Source organism: Pseudorca crassidens, chromosome 16 (genome assembly GCF_039906515.1).
Source record: "Pseudorca crassidens isolate mPseCra1 chromosome 16, mPseCra1.hap1, whole genome shotgun sequence".
Taxonomy (NCBI): Eukaryota; Metazoa; Chordata; class Mammalia; order Artiodactyla; family Delphinidae; genus Pseudorca; species Pseudorca crassidens.
In genome coordinates, this window is record NC_090311.1 from 35,625,546 (window position 1) to 35,650,205 (window position 24,660).

The window sequence follows — 24,660 nt, forward strand, 5'->3', positions numbered from 1 at the left end:
AAAAATTCAGCAGAAAAACCATTGCTTTATGATAGAGTGTAGACAACATTAGTCTCACTGGAAGGCTTGTCTCAACTTGAGTAGGTAGCAAATAGGTCTTTGCTGAGCTCCCTTGGTGGGATATTTTCTGTCTCCTTAGCTTCTCTTATGACCAAGTGTCTGTGGTAGACAGAGTTCTAAGATGGCCCCGAGATTCCCCTTCCCGAGTGTGCGTGCTCTGTATACTTCCTTCCCCTTGAATGTCAATGGGCCTGATCTAATCAGGTGAGTGCTTTTCAAAGAGGGTTTAAAGATCAGAGAGGTTGAGAACTGCAGCCGATGCTTGAAGGCGGTAACCTCTGTGAGTTCTGTAGCTACAGGAAAATGAATTCTGCCAACAAACACATGTGCTTGGAAGAGTACTCTGAACCTCATGTGACACCTCAGCCCTGGCCAACACCTTGATTTCAGCCTGGTGAGACCCTGAGTAGAGAACTCAGTTGTGCTGTGTCCAGACTTTTGACCTACAGAACTGTGAGGACACCTACAGGATTGGTGTCAAGCCACTAAATTGTGGTCATTAATTAGGTAGCAACAATATATGAATATTTTAAAAGCGATTTGCTTTATTTTAATTAATTCTGATTCTCTCCCTAAAGGGAAAAGCTCATTTCTTGTTTCATAATTTACTTTTTCAAAGAGGAAGCTTTTGTTCTGCTTTCCAAATTTTGTTGAATTTTGTTACTTTTTTGTCCCCGCTCCTCTGCCCACTTCTCTTCCTCAATACTGAGGTCAGAATAGGGATTTTAGATTGTTTACTGGTTTTAACTATAATTACAGCTTGGACACACTGATGAAAATGGTTTAAAAGTATAGTGGAACCCCATTTTGAAAATAGTTTTATGCCACTTGATCATGCTGTATGATCCTTTTAATGTGTTGTTGGGTTCCGTTTGCTAGCACTTTGTTGAGGATTTTTGCTTCAGTGTTCATCAGTGATACTGACCTGTAATTTTCTTTTTTTGTGGTATCTTTGTCTGTTTTTGGTATCCGGGTGATGAAATAGATAACTTATAAGGACCTACTGTATAGCACGGGGAACTCTACTCAATACTCTGTAATGACCTATATGGAAAAATAATCTAAAAAAGAGTGGATATATGTATATGCATAACTGATTCACTTTACTGTGCAACTGAAACTAACACAACATTGTAAATCAGCTATACTCCAATAAAAATAAAAAGTTTTAGAGAACAGGTCAACATCCGGTTCAATGGCATATGTTAAGTCCATGGTGTTTTTTATTTTAAAAATTAACTTTATTTATATATATTCTGAACACTACATAAGTCCTAACTGCACAGCTCACTTAACTTCTACAAAGTGAACATACCTATGTACACACCCAGATAAAGAAATAGAACATTTCCAGAACATGCCCCCTCCCCTCAAGGCAACGACTCTTCTGGCTTCTATCACCATAGGTTAGTTTTGCCTGTTTGGGGACGTTGTGTTCTCTTTAGGCTTTGGCTTCTTTAGCTCAGTGTTATGTTTGTGAGAGTCATCCATGTTGATGCAGTAGTTGGTTCATTCTTGTTATTTTCTAGAATTTGCTGTGTAAACGTACCACAATTTATGTACCCATTCAACCGTTGCAGAATTGTACTTATTTTATTCTTGTAGAATGGGTTGGTTTTATTTGGGGTTATTACCATTAGCACTGCTTTGAACATTCTTATACATGTATTCTGATGAATGTTCGTTGTATACGTAGAAGAATTGCTGGGTCACAGAAAAAAATATATATGTATCGGTTTTTTTTTTTCAGCTTTAGTAGGTGTTAAGAAATGGTTTCCCAAAGTTACATCAGGTTACACTCCCACCAGCAGTGCATGACAATGACAGTTGCTATGTATCTTCACAAAACACTTGGCATTATAATTTATTATTCTTACTATTATTGTCACCATCATCATTATTTAAAATTTTAACCAGTCTGATGTATGTTGGTATTATCTCAGTGTGTTTTTAATTTGCATTTCCCTCATGACTCGTGATGTTTAATACCTTTCCATGTGTTTATTGAAGTGCAGTAATTTTCAAACTTTGGGTCATGCTCCATTATTGGGTCACGAAATGAAATTAGTGCATTAAGACCAGCATTTATAAAATCTGAAGTAGAATAGCAGGCAGTAGAAGAGAGTGAATTGCAAGTTGTCATGGTAAGTATGGTATATATTTATACATATGAAACTTTGTTTCAGTTTCATACGTATAAATATATGCATCTGTATCTATATACCTTCATAGATGCACACCCATATGTATATCAATTTCTTATTTGTATACATAAATATGTATATTGCAACTGTGGGAAATGTATTTCTTGTTGTAAAAATCTTCTTATTTCTTATTGTCAGAAAGGTTTATGAAACCCTACTGTGTATTACACATTTAAACGAATCTACAACTTGATGAAGACAAAAACCATGCTTACCTCATTTGCATTTAGCACAGTTCTGAAAGATAGAACTCATAACTGAGATATTGGAAATATGATTTGTGACAATTTTGTTAGGCCAAACTGGAAGCACACCATTAAGATGAAATATGAAAAGTAAAAGTAAAGTCCTTCATACAATAAGTGTAAAGTCTTTGTAATTGAATGAAGGAAAGTTACCCTAAAAGTGCATGGGGTAAAGAACCAGAATCATCAGTCCTAAATACAGAACCTGAGTCTCCAGACCTCGAAAGAGAATCTGTGGATGGTGGCCCCAGAGTCTGTATGTTTCCGAAGATTCTTGGTGAGTCTGATAATCTGATAATTTCGGGAACCACTGATGTAGGCTGGAGCTTGCAGTGAATTTCACCTGCTGTAAGGGAGGAGGTCTCATGGAAGAGAGATTCTAAGTGTGCAAACCTTTTTTAAGCCTAACATTCCCCAAAACACTGTATTACAGAGTAATTCTACCCAGTTTCCTTTACCCTATAAAGTATTATTCTATAGCAACAAAACTCAGGAGAAGCCATTTAATTAAAGAACCATTATCTATAATTTCTATACAGTTAGGATAGAAGACAGGCAGCGAGTTAATCTGCTTTCCAGTCCCTCTCCATGTGTATTTTAACTCCCTAATCCTCTTTTTCTCTAAACCCCCACTATAATGGAACCCCTAATGTGAGCTGCATACATTTTTCAATTATATAATACTTTGGTGCCTTTGTCTCTGAGATTTACTGTACTTTCACATTTGTATGCATTTTAAAGTAAAATTCTGAAGGCTTTATAAGCACAGCACTTTCTAATTAACAGTGAGCATAAAATGCTAGTGTGACAAATGTTAACCATGCATATTAGGGAATATTTAGAATCAATCTAGGTTGCTTCCCCCCACCCCGCCCCGAACGGTCAGGTTTATACTATCCAAGATTGGGGAGAATGAATTTGTAATTTGGACAAACACTTCCCTGAATACCAATATTACTTTATGTAGTAATTATGGGATTTTAAATGCCTGTGAGTTCTGTTTTCTTTGTGTGAACTTGTGAATGTAATAAAACACTTTTGAAAAGCTAATCGAATAAAACTATCTAAGATTTAATTATCAGCTTCTTACAGATTTTATGCACCAAATCATCTGTGTTGCCAAAATCACTTATGTGACTTAGGACTTAAGAATTCTCTTAAACCTTTCATTTTGTTCTTAGAATTAAAATGGCTTTTTAAAAATTATATAGTTAAAAAAATATGCATAAAAAAGCAAAGAGAAAAAAGTTTAAACTAATCAAATCTCTACAACTCAGATAAAATTGCTATTAATATTTTGGTGGATATTTTCCGAGACATCTCAGTATATATACATGCACACACACCCATACAAACACCTAGTTTTACATAAACAGATTAATAGAATATATGATACTCTGTTGCTTGTCCTTTAGGGCTAGTCATTGTTTTCTATCTACTTTTGGTTGGGTTGTTTTCATATCAGTAAAAAGATATATACATCCTAATTTTTAATCGTTACATGATATATATACACACACACACACACACTATACTTTAATCTGCTGATAGATATTTAGCTTGCATCTCTTTTCTCCTCTATTATATGTTTAGTTAACATCCTTCCTTGCACGTTAATCATTTTGCACCTGTACAATTATATTCCCAGGACAAATTCCTAGAAACCTGACTGAGCCAAAAGGCAAATGTTAGTGTATATTAATTACCAAACTGCCCTCCAAAACTGTTATCTCAGTTGAAACTCCTGTCAGCAAAATGATAGAGCACTTGTCCTTATTTTAAAATTTGTATATCTTTAATTATTAATGAAGTTGTACATATTTCCAAGTGCTTATTGGATATTCTTATTTCTTTTTTGTTTAATTGCTTCACTATTTTTGTTGAGATGGTTGTCTTTTTCTTACTGACTTGTAAGAGATCTGTGAATGTTGAGATATTGTTATTTGGACTGCAAGTTTGTCATTTGACTTAATTCTGTATGTAGTGATTTTTTAAAAATTAAACTAAATGTCATTTATTTATTTAATACAATTTTTGTCAAAAATTTATCGATGCATCATTTGATAGTTTCAAGCTTCTGTATCATGGTTAACAGTGACCTTTGGCCGGATTGCAGAAATACCTATATTTCCTCATAGTAGTCTTAGGGTTTAATTTTTTTACATGATCATCTTTGATCCATCTGGGATTTATTTTTGAGTAAGGAGAAAGATAATTCAGATTTATTTTTACCCCAATTGCTAGCCAGTTGTCAGACTTCATGAATATCTAATCTTTTACTCTGATTTAAAATGACTTGCTTTCTGATATTAAATTCCCTTATATATTTGAATATACTTCTGGGATCTCTTTTGTTCTATTGATCTGTCTATTTTTGAATAATTATTATTGAATTTTTATTTCTGTGGCTTTATACTTTTTTTTATAAGCATCCCTTCATTTTTCATCTCTTTCAGATTTTGTCTGTTTTTGCTTATTTACTTGATGAACTTAAAAATCATTAGGTCGGACTAACAAAAGAAATGCTAAGATTTTCAGCTAGAGTTATATATTTTTATATTAATTAAGGGAAAATTGGCACTTTTGTAATACTAGATTTTCTTATTAAAAGTTTTTTTTTCTCACGGATTCAGGCATTCCCTTAGGTCTCTCGGTATCATTTTATGTTTTCTCGTATAGGCCCTGGTCATTTAAAAAGATTTTTCTAGATATTTTAATTTTTTGATTGTTGCTGTGAATGAAATTATTTTCTTCCATGATATTTTCTGATTGTTAATCCTTTCTTAGAAAGTTGTTGACTTTTGTTTATTTATTTTTTTTCCAGACACTTTAATGAGCACTCATATTTTTTTCTGATCATCTTTTGGTTGATTTTAGCCTTTAAAAGTCCCAGGTGGTATCCAGGAGACTAAAGAAGAAAATATAATTCCCTTTACTGTAAGACATTACTTGAGGCTGTTAGAGAATGGAGCCTAAAATAGGGAAGTTTATGGAATATAATTTGTATATCCAGGAAGGACTGAGTCCTCATCACTGAAATGTAATGTAAGTCAGACTAAATATATTAGGATGAATAAGTATGTCATTCTTATGAGATTATTTAATACTCTGAGATGTCATTTGATACTCAATTAATCTCTCAGGATTAATCTTTGTAGATTTGATATTACTTATGTGAGCAGGTGAGAAGCTAGATTTAAGTAAGCCTGAAGATATAAGTCCCTATTTAAGTAATGAAAATGTGAAGGATGGAAGGGAAAACGGAACTGACTTCCTCAAGAATTGGAGTTTACCAGGTTGTGAGTTCCAGGCTTGCTAATTTTTTGTATGACCCCCCCAAATACAATATAATTTATTTTCTTGTCATGAGTAATCCTCCTTCTTCCTCCTTCCAACAAACACCTACAGTATTGCTCTACCTACCTACCATCCCAACCCCCCAGTAAGTAGATGTAAGATGGTCTGACAGTGCCATCTGGTGGCCACCTAGGAAACTATATGAACTAATCGCTGTCATTGGACCTCCAACCTGGGTTGGTACAATATCCTGGAAGCCAGGTCCTGGCTTGGGAACAAGCAGTTTATGCCTGTAACTACAGGCAAAGGGAGAAAATAATCAAAGTCCAAGCCCTGGCAAAGGCTGCCTGGGGAATCTGGGAAGGAGCCCAAAGGCTCCATTCACAGGAGTTGATAGAGAGCAAGGATTAGGTCCAAAAAGGGAGGTTTGCAAAGGAGTTCCAGCAGGAAAAGCTTGGAGAGAGCTCCTGAACCAAAGCAAAGAAGGGGAGGTTTTGTTTGTTTTTTTCTGGTGGAAACTCTGCATTCAGCCTCAGGGCAGGGATGAGCTTAATTGTGAGCCGTGCAGTGAGTTCTAACCCCTTTCTTCAGGGCTTTCCTCATCTACCTTTTTTTTCTTTTCTTTTCCTTAAATTTTTTTTTCCCCATAGCTTAAAACTCAGATAATTTGGCAATTCCACATAAGGTCGAAGCTACTTCACACTTCCCTTCTCTCTATCTTTCCCCTCTTCTTCCCTTGCTCCCTCCTTCCCACTTCCTTTTCTCTTTTCCCTTCCTTTTCAGCTCTTATTCTTGAGTGCTCAGGAGAACCTCCCTCTTTCTCATCCTTCATTCTATCCAGGAACCAAAACATAATCCTAGTTACAGCTGAAAAACCTAGAGATAGTGCTTGTGAGTCAGCTTTATCAAGGACAAGGGAAGGCAGAGGTGAAATGAAGAACTGGTACCACTAACCCCTGCATCCCTGGGAGGAGGGATCAGAAGTCCCTTCAACATTACCACGAGGCTCAGTCCTCCCATTCACCCCCTGCATGATCTCCCCATGTGCCTGCATTCACGATTTTTGTTTCTTTTGTTCACTGCCATATTCCCAGCATTTAAAACGGCATCTGGCATATAGAAGGAACTCTATTGATATTTGTTGAAGGATGGAATGAATATTCTCACTGTATAAGCAAATCTGGCTTATTCATTTTTTACCGTATTTCAGTTTTGCCTTGTAAGTGTTGCATTGATGCTAATTTTCATCGTGAAAGCATGATTTGCGACTTTTGTGAAATAATTCAAACGTAACATGTGAGGCTATTTCTATCCCCAAAATAATTGTTTTTTAAATTCCAAACCACCAAGTGACCTACTTTCAGAAAATAACTTTTCGTGTTTCACGAGTGTATCTTTTATGTACATAAATGAAGTAGAAAACCAACAAAATGGCCAGCTTTTACCTATCTTAGCTTCTCACGTGCTCTTTGAATCCTCCCCCAAATAGAAGCTAAGACTATTAAATACAGAGGAGAAAACAAATTTGGAAAGCGGAAAAGTACCAAGCATTTGACAGAACATCTTGCCGACTGTGTTTTCTCTGTTTGCCGAGTCTCTTTTGCGTTATAAATCCTTGATAACAGAGACAGAGAAATATCTATTCTCTATATAGAACTAAGCACAGAATTTGCCTAATATTTTTCAGAATTATGCCCTTCCTTGTGATCCTCCTTAGAACTGGAGAGACGAGGCAGGCTGCTTTCGTTTCATAGACTGTTCCTCGGACATAACTCTTGCGTGAGAATTTTCTGGGGATAAAAAAATGATCACTTGCTACTTTCCATTCCAAAACCCTAGGATTTCCTAAATATCTCACAGCTCTCTCTGATCTTAAAGAAGTGCTTTCATTTCAGTGCAAAGGGGAACTGAAAATGAATTCAGAGCTGACCTGAATTAAGACAACAGAGGAGATCAGTGGGTGTGTAATATCCGAGTGTGGTAGAGCTCGGCTAACTCACGAGGATGCATCACAACATCCCATCAGGCCTGACATTTTGTTCCTGGCTGACTTCAGTGGCAGTGATCATGGTGCGGGGGAAGGCATATGTTGAATCTATAGTTCATTGACTGCACAGTCTGTGAGAAGCTGCAAGGTATGAAAAGAGCATGGACATGCTGGCAGTGCCTTTGGCTGACTGTGTGACCTGGAAAAAAATAGGTAACCTCTCAGAGTCTTAGTTTACCTTTCTATGAAATGGGAATAATGATGCCTACCTGGAAGGGCTGTGTGAAGAAGAGAGCCTAGTCCCTGGCTGGTGGTACTCCCCAGTGGATCTGCTGTGATCACGGCAGTCACGTGTTCTCTTTCCATTTCTCTCCCAGGTACCTTGGGATCACGAGGCCGCTGACGTACCCCGTGAGACAGAACGGGAAGTGCATGGCCAAGATGATCCTCTCTGTCTGGCTTCTGTCCGCCTCCATCACTTTACCACCGCTCTTTGGCTGGGCTCAGAACGTAAATGATGACAAGGTGTGCTTGATCAGCCAGGATTTTGGCTACACGATCTACTCCACCGCAGTGGCGTTTTACATCCCCATGTCCGTCATGCTTTTCATGTACTACCAGATTTACAAGGCCGCCAGGAAGAGCGCCGCCAAACACAAGTTCCCCGGCTTCCCGCGTCCCGTGGAGCCCGACAGCGTCGTCTCCCTGAATGGCATGGTGAAGCTCCAGAAGGAGGTGGAGGAGTGTGCAAACCTTTCGAGACTCCTCAAACATGAACGGAAAAACATCTCCATCTTTAAGAGGGAACAGAAAGCGGCCACCACCTTGGGGATCATCGTCGGGGCCTTCACTGTGTGCTGGCTGCCGTTTTTCCTCCTCTCGACGGCCAGACCCTTCATCTGTGGCACCGCGTGCAGTTGCATCCCGCTGTGGGTGGAGAGGACATTTCTGTGGCTGGGCTATGCAAACTCTCTCATTAACCCCTTTATATATGCCTTCTTCAACCGGGACCTGAGGACCACCTACCGCAGCCTGCTCCAGTGCCAGTACCGGAATATTAACCGGAAGCTCTCGGCTGCAGGCATGCACGAGGCCCTGAAGCTTGCCGAGAGGCCTGAGAGACCTGAGCTTGTGCTGTAAGGTCATTTATCACTGTTTTCCTTCTATCCCCCCAACCCTTATATGGGACTCCTTTTGGAAGCACATCGTAGAAAGCTTCCAGAATCAGTAGCAAGCTTATTTTCTACTAAGCGTATCAGATTTGAATTTAGAATACTGTAGACTCCAGTCTTCCACCCAGTAGAATTCCAAAAGCCAAAGATAGGTTTTTAGTTGGATTGGAAGAAGAGACTGATTCGCTGATGAATTGCAGTTGATGTCAGTGCTGACAAGGAAGGTGATGTTTTTTATCCTTTCTCCGTAAATTGGATGTTATTTAGGTCCTTATAGCTATGATTCTTGTAACATTATCATTTTAGTTGCTATTACTCTTAGATCCAGTAAAACTGTTTTGATGACCTCGTCCTTCACTGGTGGAAATCATGAAGGAGGTGATATTTGGGGTGGGTCTTGAATAGAGAGTAGGATTAAGGGATGGCAGGGGTGGAGCTGGGTTTGGGGCTGCTCAAAGCAGAGGGGACAGCATGAACAGAGGGACACAAAAATGGATGGAGGTTCATAAAGAATCTGGGGTGTGTCTTCAGCAGGACCTAGAAGCTGGGTAGATTGGGGTCAGCTTGGAGGGCAGGTAGGCAAAGTGGGTGTGGGGAGAGAGGAAGGTTTTTGAGCTGGAGTGAGACAAGGTATGCCGTATAAATAGGAGAAGGGAAGTGGGTAGGAGACCAATGTAAAAGAGAGGTCTCCCGTCAGGAGGGCCTGCACGAGGAGGGTGGGAGAAGGGCCCGAGTAGTCTGGGGCAGTATGGAATGGTTCGTGTGGGGAGATGCCAGGATGGAGCAAAGTCTTGAAAACTACAGAGCTTTCAGAAAGTACTACCCATCTTTAGGAGTTGGGAATTGATAGAGAGTTGCTGAGTTTGTCTGGGAAGCACTAGTAGCTTTCCAAGAAGCAATTACAGTGGGCATTGGGATCCAAAAAAGGACCACGAAGGGCCAGTGGTGATAAGGAAATGGGGTTTACATGTAACACACATATGACTGAATTTGGCACTGTAAAGAAGGAAGGAGACAATATAGCAAAGTTGGCGGGTCCAGTGAAGACCTTGTTTTAAATTTGAGGTAGAGGAGGTATCTTCATGTTTGAAAGCTGAGGGGAAGAAACTGGATTGTGGAAGTAGAAGGTGCTGGTGAGAGAGAGAGCAGATCAGTGTTGGATGTGAGAGAAGAGTTATCCCTCTTCACTGAACATGATTCTCTGGAATAGACCAGAGAACCATGGACGGTGGTAGCTTAGAGGGACCTCCTCAGTCATCTTGCCCGATCCCTTCATATGACAGAAGAGGTAACTGAGTCCTGGCAAGTGAGATATCCCACAGTGATTAGCGTTACCACTGGGTCTACATCCCACATCATGTAAGTCTTGCCTCTATATACTCTCCATATACTAGCCTTTATCTGTGATCAAGATGGCCAGGGAGACCTCTGTGCTCTCAGCTGTCTGAGGGGAACAGGGTCCCGAAGTGCCCTCGTGGATTACAGTAGACTCTAGGGGCTCCCAACCTAGGAAACACCCCAAATGACTCTGAAAACCTCAAGGAACTCAGCTTGTTCTCTAACTCATCACCAGGATGAAGGAGGCAGAAACATCTCCTTAATATGGATAAGGGAAACCAGAGATCATCATTTCCTGTCCTAGGAACTCAAAGTTGTAAGACTACAGATATGCTAATTCTTGAGCTGTGAAATAGCTTCACAGGTATTTATTTTTACTTCTATTATATACACTCTTTGGTACATATGAAATTGTTCACAGTAAAAAATTAGAGTTTTTTTTTTTTTAAGAAAGAATACAATCTTAGGTTTCAGAATATATGCAATGAGCAACCTATATCCCCAGGGATATTTCCAGGCCTATAAGAGTCTTACTGAATTGACCACTAGTGTTTGTTCACCAGGACCAGATTCTAAATTCCTTCAGGGAAGGAGCTATGTCTTAGTCAAATTTCTGTTTGCAGAATCTAGTACAGTGCCTGACACTGTACTAGATAATAAAAGTAATAATTTCTAACAATTATTGAACACCTACTACATGCTGTCATGGTGTACATCGTTCTACCTGTAAAGTAGGTGCTTCTGGCATCCCCAATTTTCAGAAGAATAACTGAGGCTCAGGAACGTAAAGTAACTTACCTCAGATCCCATAGCCCCTAAGTGGTAGGTATGGTATGAATCACTCCAATGCATGTGCTCTTAGCTATTACGCAACACTACTTGTCAAATGACTTGAGTCTGTAGGAGTGAAGAGCTATGGAATGTTTTGAGCTGGGGATTTTAGCCATCAGCTCTCTAAGAAGACATTTAGAAAAAACTTGTTAATAGAAGTAAGTTAAGTTTATTAGACTCACTGTAGCTTAGGAGGACACCTCCTTGACAGAGACTTGATAGCTTCTCAGATGGGGGGAATAAGCAAAGGATATTGATAGAGTTTTAGAGCTTGTGCTGGGTCATGTTAAGGTAGGGAACTAGTAAGGACTGGGCAGGGATTATGACATGATAGCTTTGGATTGGTGGGTATAACTAAGTGAGGGCCTTTTTTTTTTTTTTTAACTTTTTATTTTATATTGGAGTATAGCCGATTCACAATGCTGTGATAGTTTTGGGTGCACAGCAAAGGGACTCAGCCATACATATACATGTATCCATTCTCCCCCCAAACTCCCCTCCCATCCAGGCACCTCGATGCCAGTATTAATGAGCAAACTATCAGTAAGTCTAATAGTCTTACTATTGACGAGTAAGCTTGTTTAGTTGGTGCACAGTCTTATCTTTTGGAAACAACTGTTTCCTGGAACAAGTACTGGGTGATTTTGCCTGGCCCCAGAGCTGTTTAGCACAGGAGCTGAAAAGCATGTTGGTTTCAGTTCCCAGGAGTAACATGCTGAAAGATGCGTTTGAAGAGAGTCTCCCTGGCAGCAGTGGGAAGGGTGGAGAAAATAGAAAGACTGGTGGCCGGGGGTCCAGTTAAGTAGCCAATATAGAAACTAGGAAAGAACCATAGAAATCCTCAACTAGGAAACACCACTCTGTTAGTTTTCCTCCTGTACAGTCAAAGAACTTGAGAATAATTTTATTGATTATTTAAGCTAATAATTCACACATAATTCAGATAGTTTACAAAACGCTAATTTTCAAATGTCACACAAACAGGCTTTCCAGTTTGAAATAATAGTCACCCACATATATTGATGATTCACTCTCACGTATTACGCTGGGCACTCCATGTGAATTATGTCACTTAATCCTTATGACTTTATGAGAGGTGGGTTCCTTCATCTCCATTCTGTTGGGGAGGTCAAATAATTTTTTCAGCCATCCATGTGGAGCTGAATTTGAGCACAGGACATCTGTGTTTAAATGTACTTTTAACGTCCACACTACTATGACTTTTATAAAAGTAACTCAGCCAACATAACATCCAAGGATGTTTGCCTCTGTGTCTTTAGCTAATGCGGAGTCTTGGGTATTACTTTCCTGTTAATCTAAGACAGGGCTCAGCAAACTTTCACTGTGAAGGGCCAGATGGTAAATATTTTAGGCTTTGCTAGCCATACGTTCTCCACTGAAACTACTTATTTCTGGCTTTGTAGTGAGCAAGCAGTCCCAGACACAAGTAACCAAATGAGTATGGTGGTGTACCAATAAAACTTTATTTACAAAAACAAGTAGCCAGCTGGGTTTGGCCCACGGGTCATAGTTTGCTCTCCCCTGGCCTCAGAAAATGATTGTGTCCTCACTACATCTCTCTGTTTGAATTTATAATTATTGATCTTATTTATAATTATGGAATGTTAAAATCATTTGGGATGAATGGCCTAAATATTTATTAACTCTAGGAAGTTTCTAATTAGAGAGTTGGAATAGCTGCTATTAAAAAATTCTATACCAGGCTGCTTTCTTTTCAGTTCCAATGTGGGAGGACTCCTTTTTAAATTCTTGTTTATAACTGTGTCAGGCATTGAGGAGGATACAGAAAACACATGATGTCTTTCCTGCCTTAGTGCATGTATTTCTATTGCACAGACTGCACATAAACACGCACATGCTCATTCACTCTTTTTGTGTTGACAACACAGGAAAAGTGGAGACAGGAAAAGCTATAGGATTCAAAAGAGAGGAAAGTAACTCAGTGATTTCCCTAACTGATCAGAGAAGACTTCCGGAAGGATATGGGCTCGAGTACATCTATGAAAGTTAAAGCATTTATAACTAAAGGAGACTAGAGATGGCATTCCACATGAAGGAGACATTTGCTATGGAGGCGTCAGTGTGGGACCTTACGCAAAGGACAGGCTGCCCAAAGCTAAGCATTGTTGTAGGGGAGATTTAGAGATCATAATGGAAAGGTCGAATAAATTAAATTATGAAGGATCTTCCATTCCAGCCCCAGAAATTTGGGATTTTTATTGTAGAGAAGTGGTTCTCAACCTGGGGTGATTATGCCCCCAGGGGACATTTGACAATGTCTGGAGACATTTTGGTTGTCACAACTGGGGGAGTGGAAGACCTCCTGGCATCTGGTGGGTAGAGGCTGAGGACGTTCCTAAACATCCTGGCTTACGCAGGCAGCCCCCAGAGCAAAGAATCACCCAGCCCCAAACGTCCATAGTGCTAAGGTTGAGAAGCCCTAGTGTGGGCAGAAGGAAGCCATCAACTGAATCCCTGCAAGTAGGAAAATGGACTCACCAAAGCCATGGAGACTGATTTAGTGGCATCATGGGGAATGCATTAGAAGCTAGAGGCTGGAAGTAAGGCATCTCTTCATTGGCTTGTTTTCTCCAGAAACATTTGAGGGCTTCTTGTGTACAAGGCATGGCGCCAGGAATGTCTGGGATATAAGGATGAATAAGCGACAGTCCTTGCCTCTGGAAGCTCACAGTCCAGTGGGCTGGGTGGCTGTAGATGTGGTGGTGGCTGGTAAAAGACTAGTAACCAGAACTCCCACCATGGTCCATGCTCTGCACAGCTGCATTCAGGTAAACACCAGTTGGATAACCCCAAGCAGTCCTAACTCTACTGGAGTCTCTGGAAGAATAATGTGGCATCCAGTCCATAGCTCACAGCAAACCTTAGAACCCTTTGTCCCCCCACCCTATCTCTCTAGCGCTCACACTTCTTGGCCAACCTAGAGACTCCGGGCTGCTCCCTCCAATCTCTCTAGCTCTTTTCTTCCCCTCTGGCTGCTTGGGTTCTAGTCTCTTTTACTTTTGTCCCTAATTCCACCTTCTTGGCTCTATTTTTTTCTCCTATATAATAGTTTTCTTCCTTTCCTGTAAAAACAATCTACTGGATTGTGTATTGCTACTTCCAAATATTTCCCCATTTTCTTGATCAACGTAGTGAGAGGCTCAGGAGTCTGGCAGGCACTCAGGAGTCTTCCTTGGATAGCGAGTGAATAGAGGGAAAAGGCTATAAATACTTCACTGGTAATTGTAATTCACTAGTCTAAATTACAGTCTTTGTCACCTTTTCACAAGTATTCAAATACTGGTAATATAAAACCAAATGTGATAATGTGATAGAAGCAGGGATTTTTTTTTAAATTTGATGGCTTTATTTATGGATTTGCTTTGAATCACCATAAATGGCTTTTAAGTGTCACATTTAGATGACTTTTGTTCTTTGACACCATTACTGTGAACAATATTGAATAGCAGTTTCTAAAATACTTCCATATAAAAGAATTTCATGAAATGGTTTTGAAGTAGCTCTGCCTTCCCTTCTCCCTTCTTTTCGTCAATGAGCCTCTTATAATCCCTGTCAATTGCAATTCTAGTGGAATAACCTTGAGTTCCTGCCATGAATTCTGTCAATATGCTGCTCCCTGGTTTGTACTGAAGCTTTGGAGCTCAGGGTGATTCTACCTTTTCTTTACAGAAACCAGTGATTAAAAAAAAAAAGATGAAACGGGTCCCAGTGGAAATTAGGAAGACGTTTCAAGCACCTGGATATCTGTGGTGGGATGTTGTCTTAAAGACAGAAACAAACAAAAAATTGGCTGTTTCATAGATTTTCTTTCCCCAGAGTAATATTTTCCTCATCATTAACTAGCTGGAATTCAGCTCTTTATTTTTATTAAATCATCAATTAGTACTAATAATAGCTTGTTCGCTTCATGCTTTGCAGTTGCCTACATTTTAACTTCGCAGTCTCTTTCAAGTAGGAAATGCAGGCAATTGACCTCTCTTGATTTTTCTAATATTTTTGTTTGTTTTCTTAGTAGACAGTAAATACACATAGCACAAAATAAAATGAAGCAATACAAACATACCTACAAGAAAAATAAGCCTCGGGGGCCTGTCTTAGAAAGAAGATATCCATGGTGCAAATCATGAAGGAGGTGATATTTGGGTCTTCAATAAAGAGTAGGATTAAGGGATGGCAGGGGTGGAGGTGGGTTTGGGACTACTCAAAGCAGAGGGGACAGTATGGACAGAGGGACACAGAAATGGATGGAGGTACATAAAGAACCTGGGGTATGTCTTCAGCAGGACCTGGAAACTGAGTAAATTGGGGTCAGCTTGGAGGGCAGGTAGGCAAAGTGGGTGTGGGGAGAGAGGAAGGTTTTTGAGCTGGAGTGAGACAAGGTATGCAGTGTAAATAGGGGTTCACAGCAGGAGAAAGGAGATGGGTTGGAGACCAATGTAAAAGTGAGGTCTCCTGTCGGGAGGGCCTGCACGAGGAGGGTGGCATTGAGACTAGGAAAGAGGCCAAGGATGTCTGGACATTTGGAAGTTGACTAGCAGGCGGGTGGTGAGGAAAGGGGGACTTCAGAGATGGTGCTGGAGCCGGGAGAGATTCAGGAAAGTTCAGGAGCCGTTGTGAGCTGCAGAGGAAGTGCAGCCTCCTCTATGGGAGAAGAGGCAGAGGCCCCAGGCTAAGAATAAGTGTGGAGCCCCACTGGGGACACAGCCTTTTTCCAGTGCCTGCACCTACACACCCAGCAGCCTGGAGCCACGGGTCCGAGCTGAAGCGCGGTGCTTCTCCTCAGGCACCGTCACGTGGGGTAAGGCACAAAGCGAGAGATGGTGTCTTATGGAGAAACTGATCCTGTCACCAGGGAAACCCATCCGACAAGTCTTGACAGCCAAGTGAGAGGGGCACTTTTAATGGGATGGGAAGGCAGAGGCCCTGGACCCTCTAAGACCTGGCCCTCATGCACATGGATATAGTTCGGTAAGTTGAGTCCTGTGATGGTACAGAGGTAGGAGAGTGTATATCTAGAGGGACTGTGGCTCTGCACTAAGGAGAGAGAGACTTCCTCAGCTGTTGGCCAAAACTTCTCCCTGACTCATGGTACTTCTGTGAATCTAGGGAGGAAGGAAGTCAGGGAGGTGGGGTTTCCCGGTCTCTGCACACAGGGTTTACTATAGTGCCCCCTCCTAGGTTTCACGGGGAGAATACTCGCACTGTAGTCAACATTATTATCTTCAAGTATGGCAAGTAGTATTTTGCAAGGATTATTGAGAGTAGAGCCATTTTGGCCTAAAGCTATATTATAAAAGTGAATTTCTAAAGGGTTATCTGGAGCTGATTTGCAAATATATTAAGGCCCTGGCAACTTACAGAAGCTATGAAATGTATGAAAAGAGCCATAGCACTGTTTCTTTCCCCTTAGATGCTCATAACCCCTTAGAAACCACAAATAATTCAAATGACTGAATGCAGTAAATATTAAATCCACCCACCACAAAATGAAAACTCACATTTACAGTTCTGCTAAATCATTTTCTTGCCTCCTTTCTCTCTCTCTCTCTCTCTTTCTCTTTATAGACAAAACTCTGACTACTGTAGAAAAAAAAGTCATGATTCATGATCAAAAGCAGAATAATGGAGATGAAATAAACAAGGCAAGACAGAGGTGGAAACAGAACGAAATCAGTTGCTGAGACTTCGGAATGGAATGAGGCTTCTGTCCTTTCTTGGGATGGCTAAAATGTGACCAGCAAAGTATACCTGCTGTTCCAAGTATACTATGAGGGGGATGGTGACCTCTCCTTTTTTCCCTGTGGATCACTGCTATTGTGTGCAGATGAAAACAGCCCCATCAGCTCAGCAGTGAGCACACGCACAGAACTGAGTTCCAGAAAGGAAACAGTTTCTGGTGCTTTGCTTCTGTCCAAGTCCGTGCAAGTGAAGAAAGTTCCCATGCACGCTTCCCATGCTTCTGAGTCTAGGCCTTGTGGTGAATATTCAGGAATCATGTATGAGACAGATGTGTTTTTGTTTTTGTTTGTTTTTGAGACAGATGTATTTTGTTGTGGGACAGAAGGGTGTTTTCCCCAGCAAACTGCGGTAAGCATAGTGATGAATACGTTGCATGTCCACGTTAGAAAACAGAACCCCGTCATCAGCTACCACTAATGATCTCCCAGAGCAGTGTCTGTTCAGCTTCTGTCAAACAGTTTGGCTTTTTTGCAGGGCCCCTGTGACGTCCCCACCAGTGTACTTTCTTTGTTAACTCGCTTCTCTCATTATGGTGTTAACTCAGGAACATCTCAGGATGGAGAGAATAGTGAAACCTGGATAAAGCTTTTTCTCGCACTTGCTCTTCTTCTGGGGGATCCTGAGAGGTGAGGGCAGTTCCTCCTGTGAGGAGTTTTCCCTGGATGAAGAGCGGGGGCTACCTCACCACACCATATAGTAACATGATTGTTGGCACAGAACTTGTGACTGTTGTTTACACCTGGGTGCAGTGGGCCCACAGGCTGGTCCCCAACTGTGAGGATTGGGGGAGGAAGTATGGGAATAATGGGGTTTCCATGGAAGACTGTGACGCTTCTAGAGATGGAACATCCACATGTTAATTCTCATTGAGCAGCGTTTTATTAAACTGTGTGCATCGGAGGTCACCTGGGCCAGTGTTAGGAGCCCTCCAGCGTACCATTCTGCTCCTTCTGGAGGATTGGTTTTTGTGTTCTCTGTATCTTAAATCAAATGTGCGCCTGGGCAATTCTGTTCTTCTCCTCTCCCTCTCCCCAAAGTGGTAGACATTCAGGGCAGGGCAGGAAACAGAAATGATCCCTTTGTAGATAGTATATATTTTTAAAATGGTTCTGTGTAATATGTATGAGCTAGGGAGACAGAAAGACAGTAGATCAGAGAAGAGTACCTCTAAGGGGACAAAATGAATACCAACCTTCATTTGACAAAAGAGAACTGAAAGAGAATATTATTTTCCTATAATATGTATAGCTGTTCTCTCACAGGATAATGTGGAATTCCAACGTGGATGGTGGATTTCTTCCAACTTTCACTGACATTGCTTCTTACAACACACGGGGAAGGGTCTGCCTTTCTGAAAGGGGAGGTGGGCACTGTCCTTTCCAACAAAGCTTGTACAAATTCCTGAACCGCAGATTTGCTAAAGTAACTGTAAATAATTATATTCATAATTTAAATGATTATTTCTGGTCAGATAAATGTTGTTAAATTTGAAAATGTTTTATTACATTACATCAAATAAAGTTTATTTGTAGCTGTAATAAAGCAACTTAAATGACTTTTAATTGAAGGTCTGATGTTATAAATGTCGCTCTACATGGAATAACAGAAGGGCAAACTTTATATATCTGCTACAATCCTAACAGGTAGTTAAGACAGTTCTGTAATTAATTGCATCCATTTTGTAACTTTTAAAAAAAAATAGTGACTCCTTGATTTGATTAATGAGCATTTATTGGGTTCCTGCTACATTCAGCACTGCGGACATCGAGGGAACCAGAATGCGTAAAGTCAGTCCTTCCTTTTGAGGAATTTGCCATCAGAAGGCAGACATTTCTCAGCTTGTCACCATATAGTATAGTACGTGCTGTAGCGGTTTGTAGGGAACGACATGTTTCTTTCCTGTAGTTTAAGACAGGACATAATGGTTAATTGGGTTGATGCAGGTTTTCATATGTGTTTAATTTTTTTTATTAGGACCTTAGATTTTCATATTGGCTCTTTATCCTGCCTGACTTGAACGCCTGATCCTTGAACTCTCTGCTTCATTCTGGCTACAGAGGCTGGACATTGGACACTGTGCTTTCCATGTATGGCAGCCAAAGGAAAGGAAAAGGTAGAAATTGAGAGAGAATGAGAAAAAATGTCAAACAATTTATACTATTTCACCTATGATATAATTTGTGCCAAAGGTACAGCTTTTGTTTTAACTAAGAATTGGGAAGATCACTGAGATAAACATTTTACATATATTTTTGGACTGTTCAGCAAGAATGACTATTCTAATCTCTCTTCTCACTCTAGGATATCAGCTATCATCTTTTGGTAAGGCTGAATGTTGGGAAAGGATTACTGAGCAGTAATGTACTTGTAAGAGATAACATAGTGACTGTTGCCTTAGTTTGATTCTGTAAATATTAAACAAGAGGCACTCATAGAGCCTAGGTTTTCTGGAAATTGTTTCATAAATTCTTAAAGCGTTTACCATGATGTTATGTGCTTGAGATGCCTGTAAGTGGTTTTATTTTTTTCTGTTTTTCTTTTTTGTTTCTTTTTTGAATTATATTTTATTTATTTTTTTATACAGCAGGTTCTTATTAGTTATCCATTTTATATATATATTAGTGTATATATGTCAATTCCAATCTCCCAGTTCATCACACCACCACCCCTACCCCCCACCACTTTCCCCCCTTGGTGTCCATAGGTTTGCTCTCTACATCTGTTTCTCAATTAGTGCCCTGCAAACCGGTTCATCTATACCATTTTTCTAGGTTCCACATATATGCGTTAATATACGATATTTGTTTTTCTCTTTCTGACTTACTTCACTCTATATGACAGTCTAGATTCATCCACGTCTCTACAAATGACCCAATTTCATTCCTTTTTATGTCTGAGTAATATTCCACTGTATATATGTACCACATCTTCTTTATCCATTCATCAGTCGATGGGCATTTAGGTTGCTTCCATGACCTGGCTATTGTAAATAGTGCTGCAGTGAACATTGGGATGCATGTCTTTTTGAATTATGGTTTTCTCTGGGTATATGCCCAGTAGTGGGATTGCTGGGTCATATGGTAACTCTATTTTTAGTTTGTTAAGGAAACTCCATACTGTTCTCCATAGTGGCTGTATCAATTTACATTCCCACCAACAGTGCAGGAGCGTTCCCTTTTCTCCACACCCTCTCCAGCATTTGTTGTTTGTAGATTTTCTGATGATGCCCATTCTAACTGGTGTGAGGTGATACCTCATTGTAGTTTTGATTTGCATTTCTCTAATAATTAGTGATGTTGAGCAGCTTTTCATGTACTTCTTGGCCATCTGTATGTCTTCTTTGGAGAAATGTCTATTTAGGTCTTCCACCCATTTTTGGATTAGGTTATTCTTTTTTAAAATATTGAGCTGCATAAGCTGTTTATATATTTTGGAGATTAATCCTTTGTCCATTGATTCGTTTGCAAATATTTTCTCCCATTCTGAGGGTTGTCTTTTTGTCTTGTTTGTAGTTTCCTTTGCTTTGCAAAAGGTTTTAAGTTTCATTAGGTCCCATTTGTTTATTTTTGTTTTTCTTTCCATTACTCTAGGAGGTGGATCAAAAAGATCTTGCTGTGGTTTATGTCAAAGAGTGTTCTTCCTATGTTTTCCTCTAAGAATTTTATAGTGTTTGATCTTACATTTAGGTCTTTAATCCATTTTGAGTTTGTTTTTGTGTATGGTGTTAGGGAGTGTTCTAATTTCATTCTTTTGCATGTAGCTGTCCAGTTTTCCCAGCACCACTTATTGAAGAGACTGTCTTTTCTCCATTGTATATCCTTGCCTCCTTTGTCATAGATTAGTGGGCCATAGGTGCATGGGTTTAACACTGAGCTTTCTATCCTGTTTCGTTGATCTATATTTCTGTTTTTGTGCCAGTACCATGTTGTTTTGATGGCTGTAGCTTTGTAGTAGTATAGTCTGAAGTCTGGGAGCCTGATTCCTCCAGCTCCATTTTTCATTCTCAAGATTGCTTTGGCTATTCGGGGTCTTTTGTGTTTCCATACAAATTGTGAAACTTTTTGTTCTAGTTCTGTGAAAAATGCCATTGGTAATTTGATAGGGATTGCATTGAATCTGTAGATTGTTTTGGGTAGTATAGTCATTTTCACAATATTGATTCTTCCAATCCAAGAACATGGTATATCTCTCCATCTGTTTGTATCATCTTTAATTTCTTTCATCAGTGACTTATAGTTTTCTGTATACAGGTCTTTTGTCTCCCTAGGTAGGTTTATTCCTAGGTATTTTATTATTTTTGTTGCAATGGTAAATGGGAGTGTTTCCTCTCTTTCAGATTTTTCATCATTAGTGTATAGGAATGCAAGGGATTTCTGTGCATTAATTTTGTATCCTTCAACTTTACCAAATTCATTGATTAGCTCTAGTAGTCTTCTGGTGGCATCGTTAGGATTCTCTATGTATAGTATCATGTCATCTGCAAACAGTGACAGTTTTACTTCTTCTTTTGCAATTTGTATTCCTTTTATTTCTTTTTCTTCTCTGATTGCTGGGGCTAGGACTTCCAAAACTATGTTGAATAATAGGGGTGAGAGTAGACATCCTTGTCTTGTTCCTGATCTTTGAGGAAATGCTTTCCATTTTTCACCATTGAGAATGATGTTTGCTGTTGGTTTGTCGTATATGGCCTTTATTATGTTGAGGTAGGTTCCCTCTTTGCCCACTTTCTGGAGAGTTTTTATCATAAATGGGTGTTGAATTTTGTCAACATCTGCATCTGTTGAGATGATCATATGGTTTTTCTTCTTCAATTTGTTAATATGGTGTATCACATTGATTTGCGTATATTGAAGAATTCTTGCATCCCTGGGAGAAATCCCACTTGATCATGGTATATAATGCTTTTAATGCATTGTTGGATTCTGTTTGCTAGTATTTTCTTGAGCATTTTTGCATCTATATTCATCGGTGATATTGGTCTGTAATTTTCTTTTTTTGTAGTATCTTTGTCTGATTTTGGTATCAGGGTGATGGTGGCCTCATAGAATGAGTTTGGTAGTGTTCCTTCCTCTGCAGTTTTTTGAAGAGTTTGAGAAGAATGGGAGCTAGCTCTTCTCTAAATGATTTATAGAATTCACCTATGAAACCATCTGGTCCTCGACTTTCGTTTGTTGGAAGATTTTTAATCACAGTTTCAATTTTCAGTGCTTGTGATTGGTCTGTTTATATTTTCTATTTCTTCCTGGTTCAGTCTCAGAAGGTTGTGTTTTCTAAGAATTGTCCATTTCTTCCAGGCTGTCCATTTTATTGGCATAGAGTTGCTTGTAGTAATCTCTTAGGATACTTTATATTTCTGTGGTGTCTGTCGTAACTTCTCCTTTTTCATTTCTAATTTTATTGATTTGAGTCCTCTCCCTCTTTTTCTTGATGAGTCTTGTAAATTTTTTATCAATTTTGTTTTTCTTCTCAAAGAACCAGCTTTAAGTTTTATTGATCTTTGCTGTTGTTTTCTTTGTTTCTATTTCATTTATTTCTGCTCTGATATTTATGATTTCTTTCCTTCTGCTAGTTTTGGGTTTTGTTTGTTCTTCTTTCTCTAGTTCCTTTTGGTGTAAGGTTAGATTGTTTATTTGAGATTTTTCTTGTTTCTTGAGGTAGGCTTGTATTGCTATAAACTTCCCTCTTATATCTGCTTTTGCTCCGTCCCATAGGTTTTGGATCGTCATGTTTTCATTGTCATTTGTCTCTAGGTATCTTTTGATTTCCCTTTGATTTCTTCATTGATCTCTTGGTTATTTAGTAACGTATTGCTTAGCCTCCGTGTGTTTGTGTTTTCTACATTTTTTTCCCTGTAATTGATTTTTAATCTCATAGCATTGTGGTCAGAAAAGATGCTTGATATAATTTCGATTTTCTTAAATTTACTGAGGCTTTATTTGTGACCCAAGATGTGATCTATCCTGGAGAATGTTCCGTGCGCACTTGAGAAGAAAGTGTAATCTGCTGTTTTTGGATGGAATGTCCTATAAATATCCATTAAATCTATCTGGTCTATTGTGTCATTTAAAGCTTGTGTTTTCTTATTAATTTTCTTTTTGGATAATCTGTCCATTGGTGTAGGTGAGGTGTTAAGGTCCCCCACTATTATTGTGTTACTGTCGATTTCCTCTTTTATAGCTGTTAGCAGTTGCCTTATGTATTGAGGTGCTCCTATATTGGGTGCATATATATTTATTATTGTTACATCTTCTTCTTGGATCGATCCCTTGATCATTGTGTAGTGTCCTTCCTTGTCTCTTGTAACATTCTTTATTTTAAGGTCTATTTTATCTTATATGAGTATTGCTACTCCAGCTTTCTTTTGATTTTCATTTGCATGGAATATATTTTTCCATCCCCTCACTATCAGTCTGTATGTGTCCCTAGGTCTGAAGTGGGTCTCTTGTAGACAGCATATAGATGGGTCTTGTTTTCATATCCATTCAGCAAGCCTGTGTCTTTTGGTTGGAGCATTTAATCCATTCACGTTTAAGGTAATTATCGATATGTATGTTCCTATTCCCATTTTCTTAATTGTTTTGGGTTTGTTTTTGGAGGTCCTTTTCTTCTCTTGTGTTTCCCACTTAGAGAAGTTCCTTTAGCATTTGTTGTAGAGCTGGTTTGGTGGTGCTGAATTGTCTTAGCTTTTGCTTGTCTGTAAAGATTTTGATTTCTCCATTTAATCTTAATGAGATCCTTGCCGGTTAGAGTAATCTTGGTTGTAGGTCTTTCCTTTCATCACTTTAAATATGTCATGCCACTGCCTTCTGGCTTGTAGAGTTTTTGCTGAGAAATAAGCTGTTAACCTTATGGGAGTTCCCTTGTATGTTATTTGTCGTTTTTCCCTTGCTGCTTTCAATAATTTTTCTTGGTCTTTAATTTTCACCAGTTTGATTACTACGTGTCTCGGTGTGTTTCTCCTTGTGTTTATCCTTCCTGGGACTCTCTTCACTTCCTGGATTGGGTGGCTATTTCCTTTCCCATGTTAGGGAAGTTTTCGACTATAATGTCTTCAAATATTTTCTTGGCTCCTTTCTCTCTCTCCTCTCCTTCTGGGTCCCCTATAATGCGAATTTTGTTGAGTTTACTGTTGTCCCAGAGGTCTCTTAGGCTGTCTTCATTTCTTTTCATTCTGTTTTCTTTATTCTGTTCCACAGCAGTGAATTTCACCATTCTGTCGTCCAAGTCACTTATCCGTTCTTCTGCCTCAGTTATTCTGCTATTGATTCCCTCTAGTGTATTTTTCATTTCAGTTATTGTATTGTTCATCTCTGTTTGTTTGTTCTTTAATTCTTCTAGGTCCTTGTTAAACATTTCTTGCATCTTCCCTATCTTTGCCTCCATTGTTTTTCTGAGGTCCTGGATCATCTTCACTATCATTATTCTGAATTCTTTTTCTGGAAGGTTGCCTATCTCCACTTCATTTAGTTGTTTTTCTGGGGTTTTATCTTGTTCCTCCATCTGGTACATAGCCCTTTGCCTTTTCATCTTGTCTATGTTTCTGTGAATGTGGCTGTTGTTCCACAGGCTGCAGGATTGTAGTTCTTCTTGCTTCTGCTGTCTGCCTTCTGGTGGATTAGGCTATCTAAGAGCCTTGTGCAGGTTTCCTGATGGGAGGGACTGGTGGTGGGTAGAGCTGGCTGTTGCTCTGGTAGGCAGAGCTCAGTAAAACTTTAATCCTCTCGCCTGATGATGGGTTGGGCTGG

General features: G+C 39.5%; 1 protein-coding gene across 3 annotated transcripts in view; it reads left to right on the plus strand.

The window, feature by feature from the left end:
- The window catches only part of HTR7 (5-hydroxytryptamine receptor 7), a 92,802-nt gene extending 74,355 nt beyond the window's left edge, over positions 1 to 18,447 (plus strand). The window contains exons 2-3 of one of the 3 annotated variants that reach the window (XM_067710030.1): positions 8,171 to 8,934; positions 16,742 to 18,447. In XM_067710030.1, the coding sequence (XP_067566131.1) occupies positions 8,171 to 8,933 (763 nt within the window). In that variant the 3' untranslated portion in view covers position 8,934; positions 16,742 to 18,447. Of the gene's footprint in view, positions 1 to 8,170; positions 8,935 to 16,028 lie in introns of all 3 variants that reach the window. The other 2 variants (XM_067710031.1, XM_067710029.1) reach the window with 2 other exon arrangements.
- The last annotated feature ends 6,213 nt before the right edge of the window (positions 18,448 to 24,660 follow it).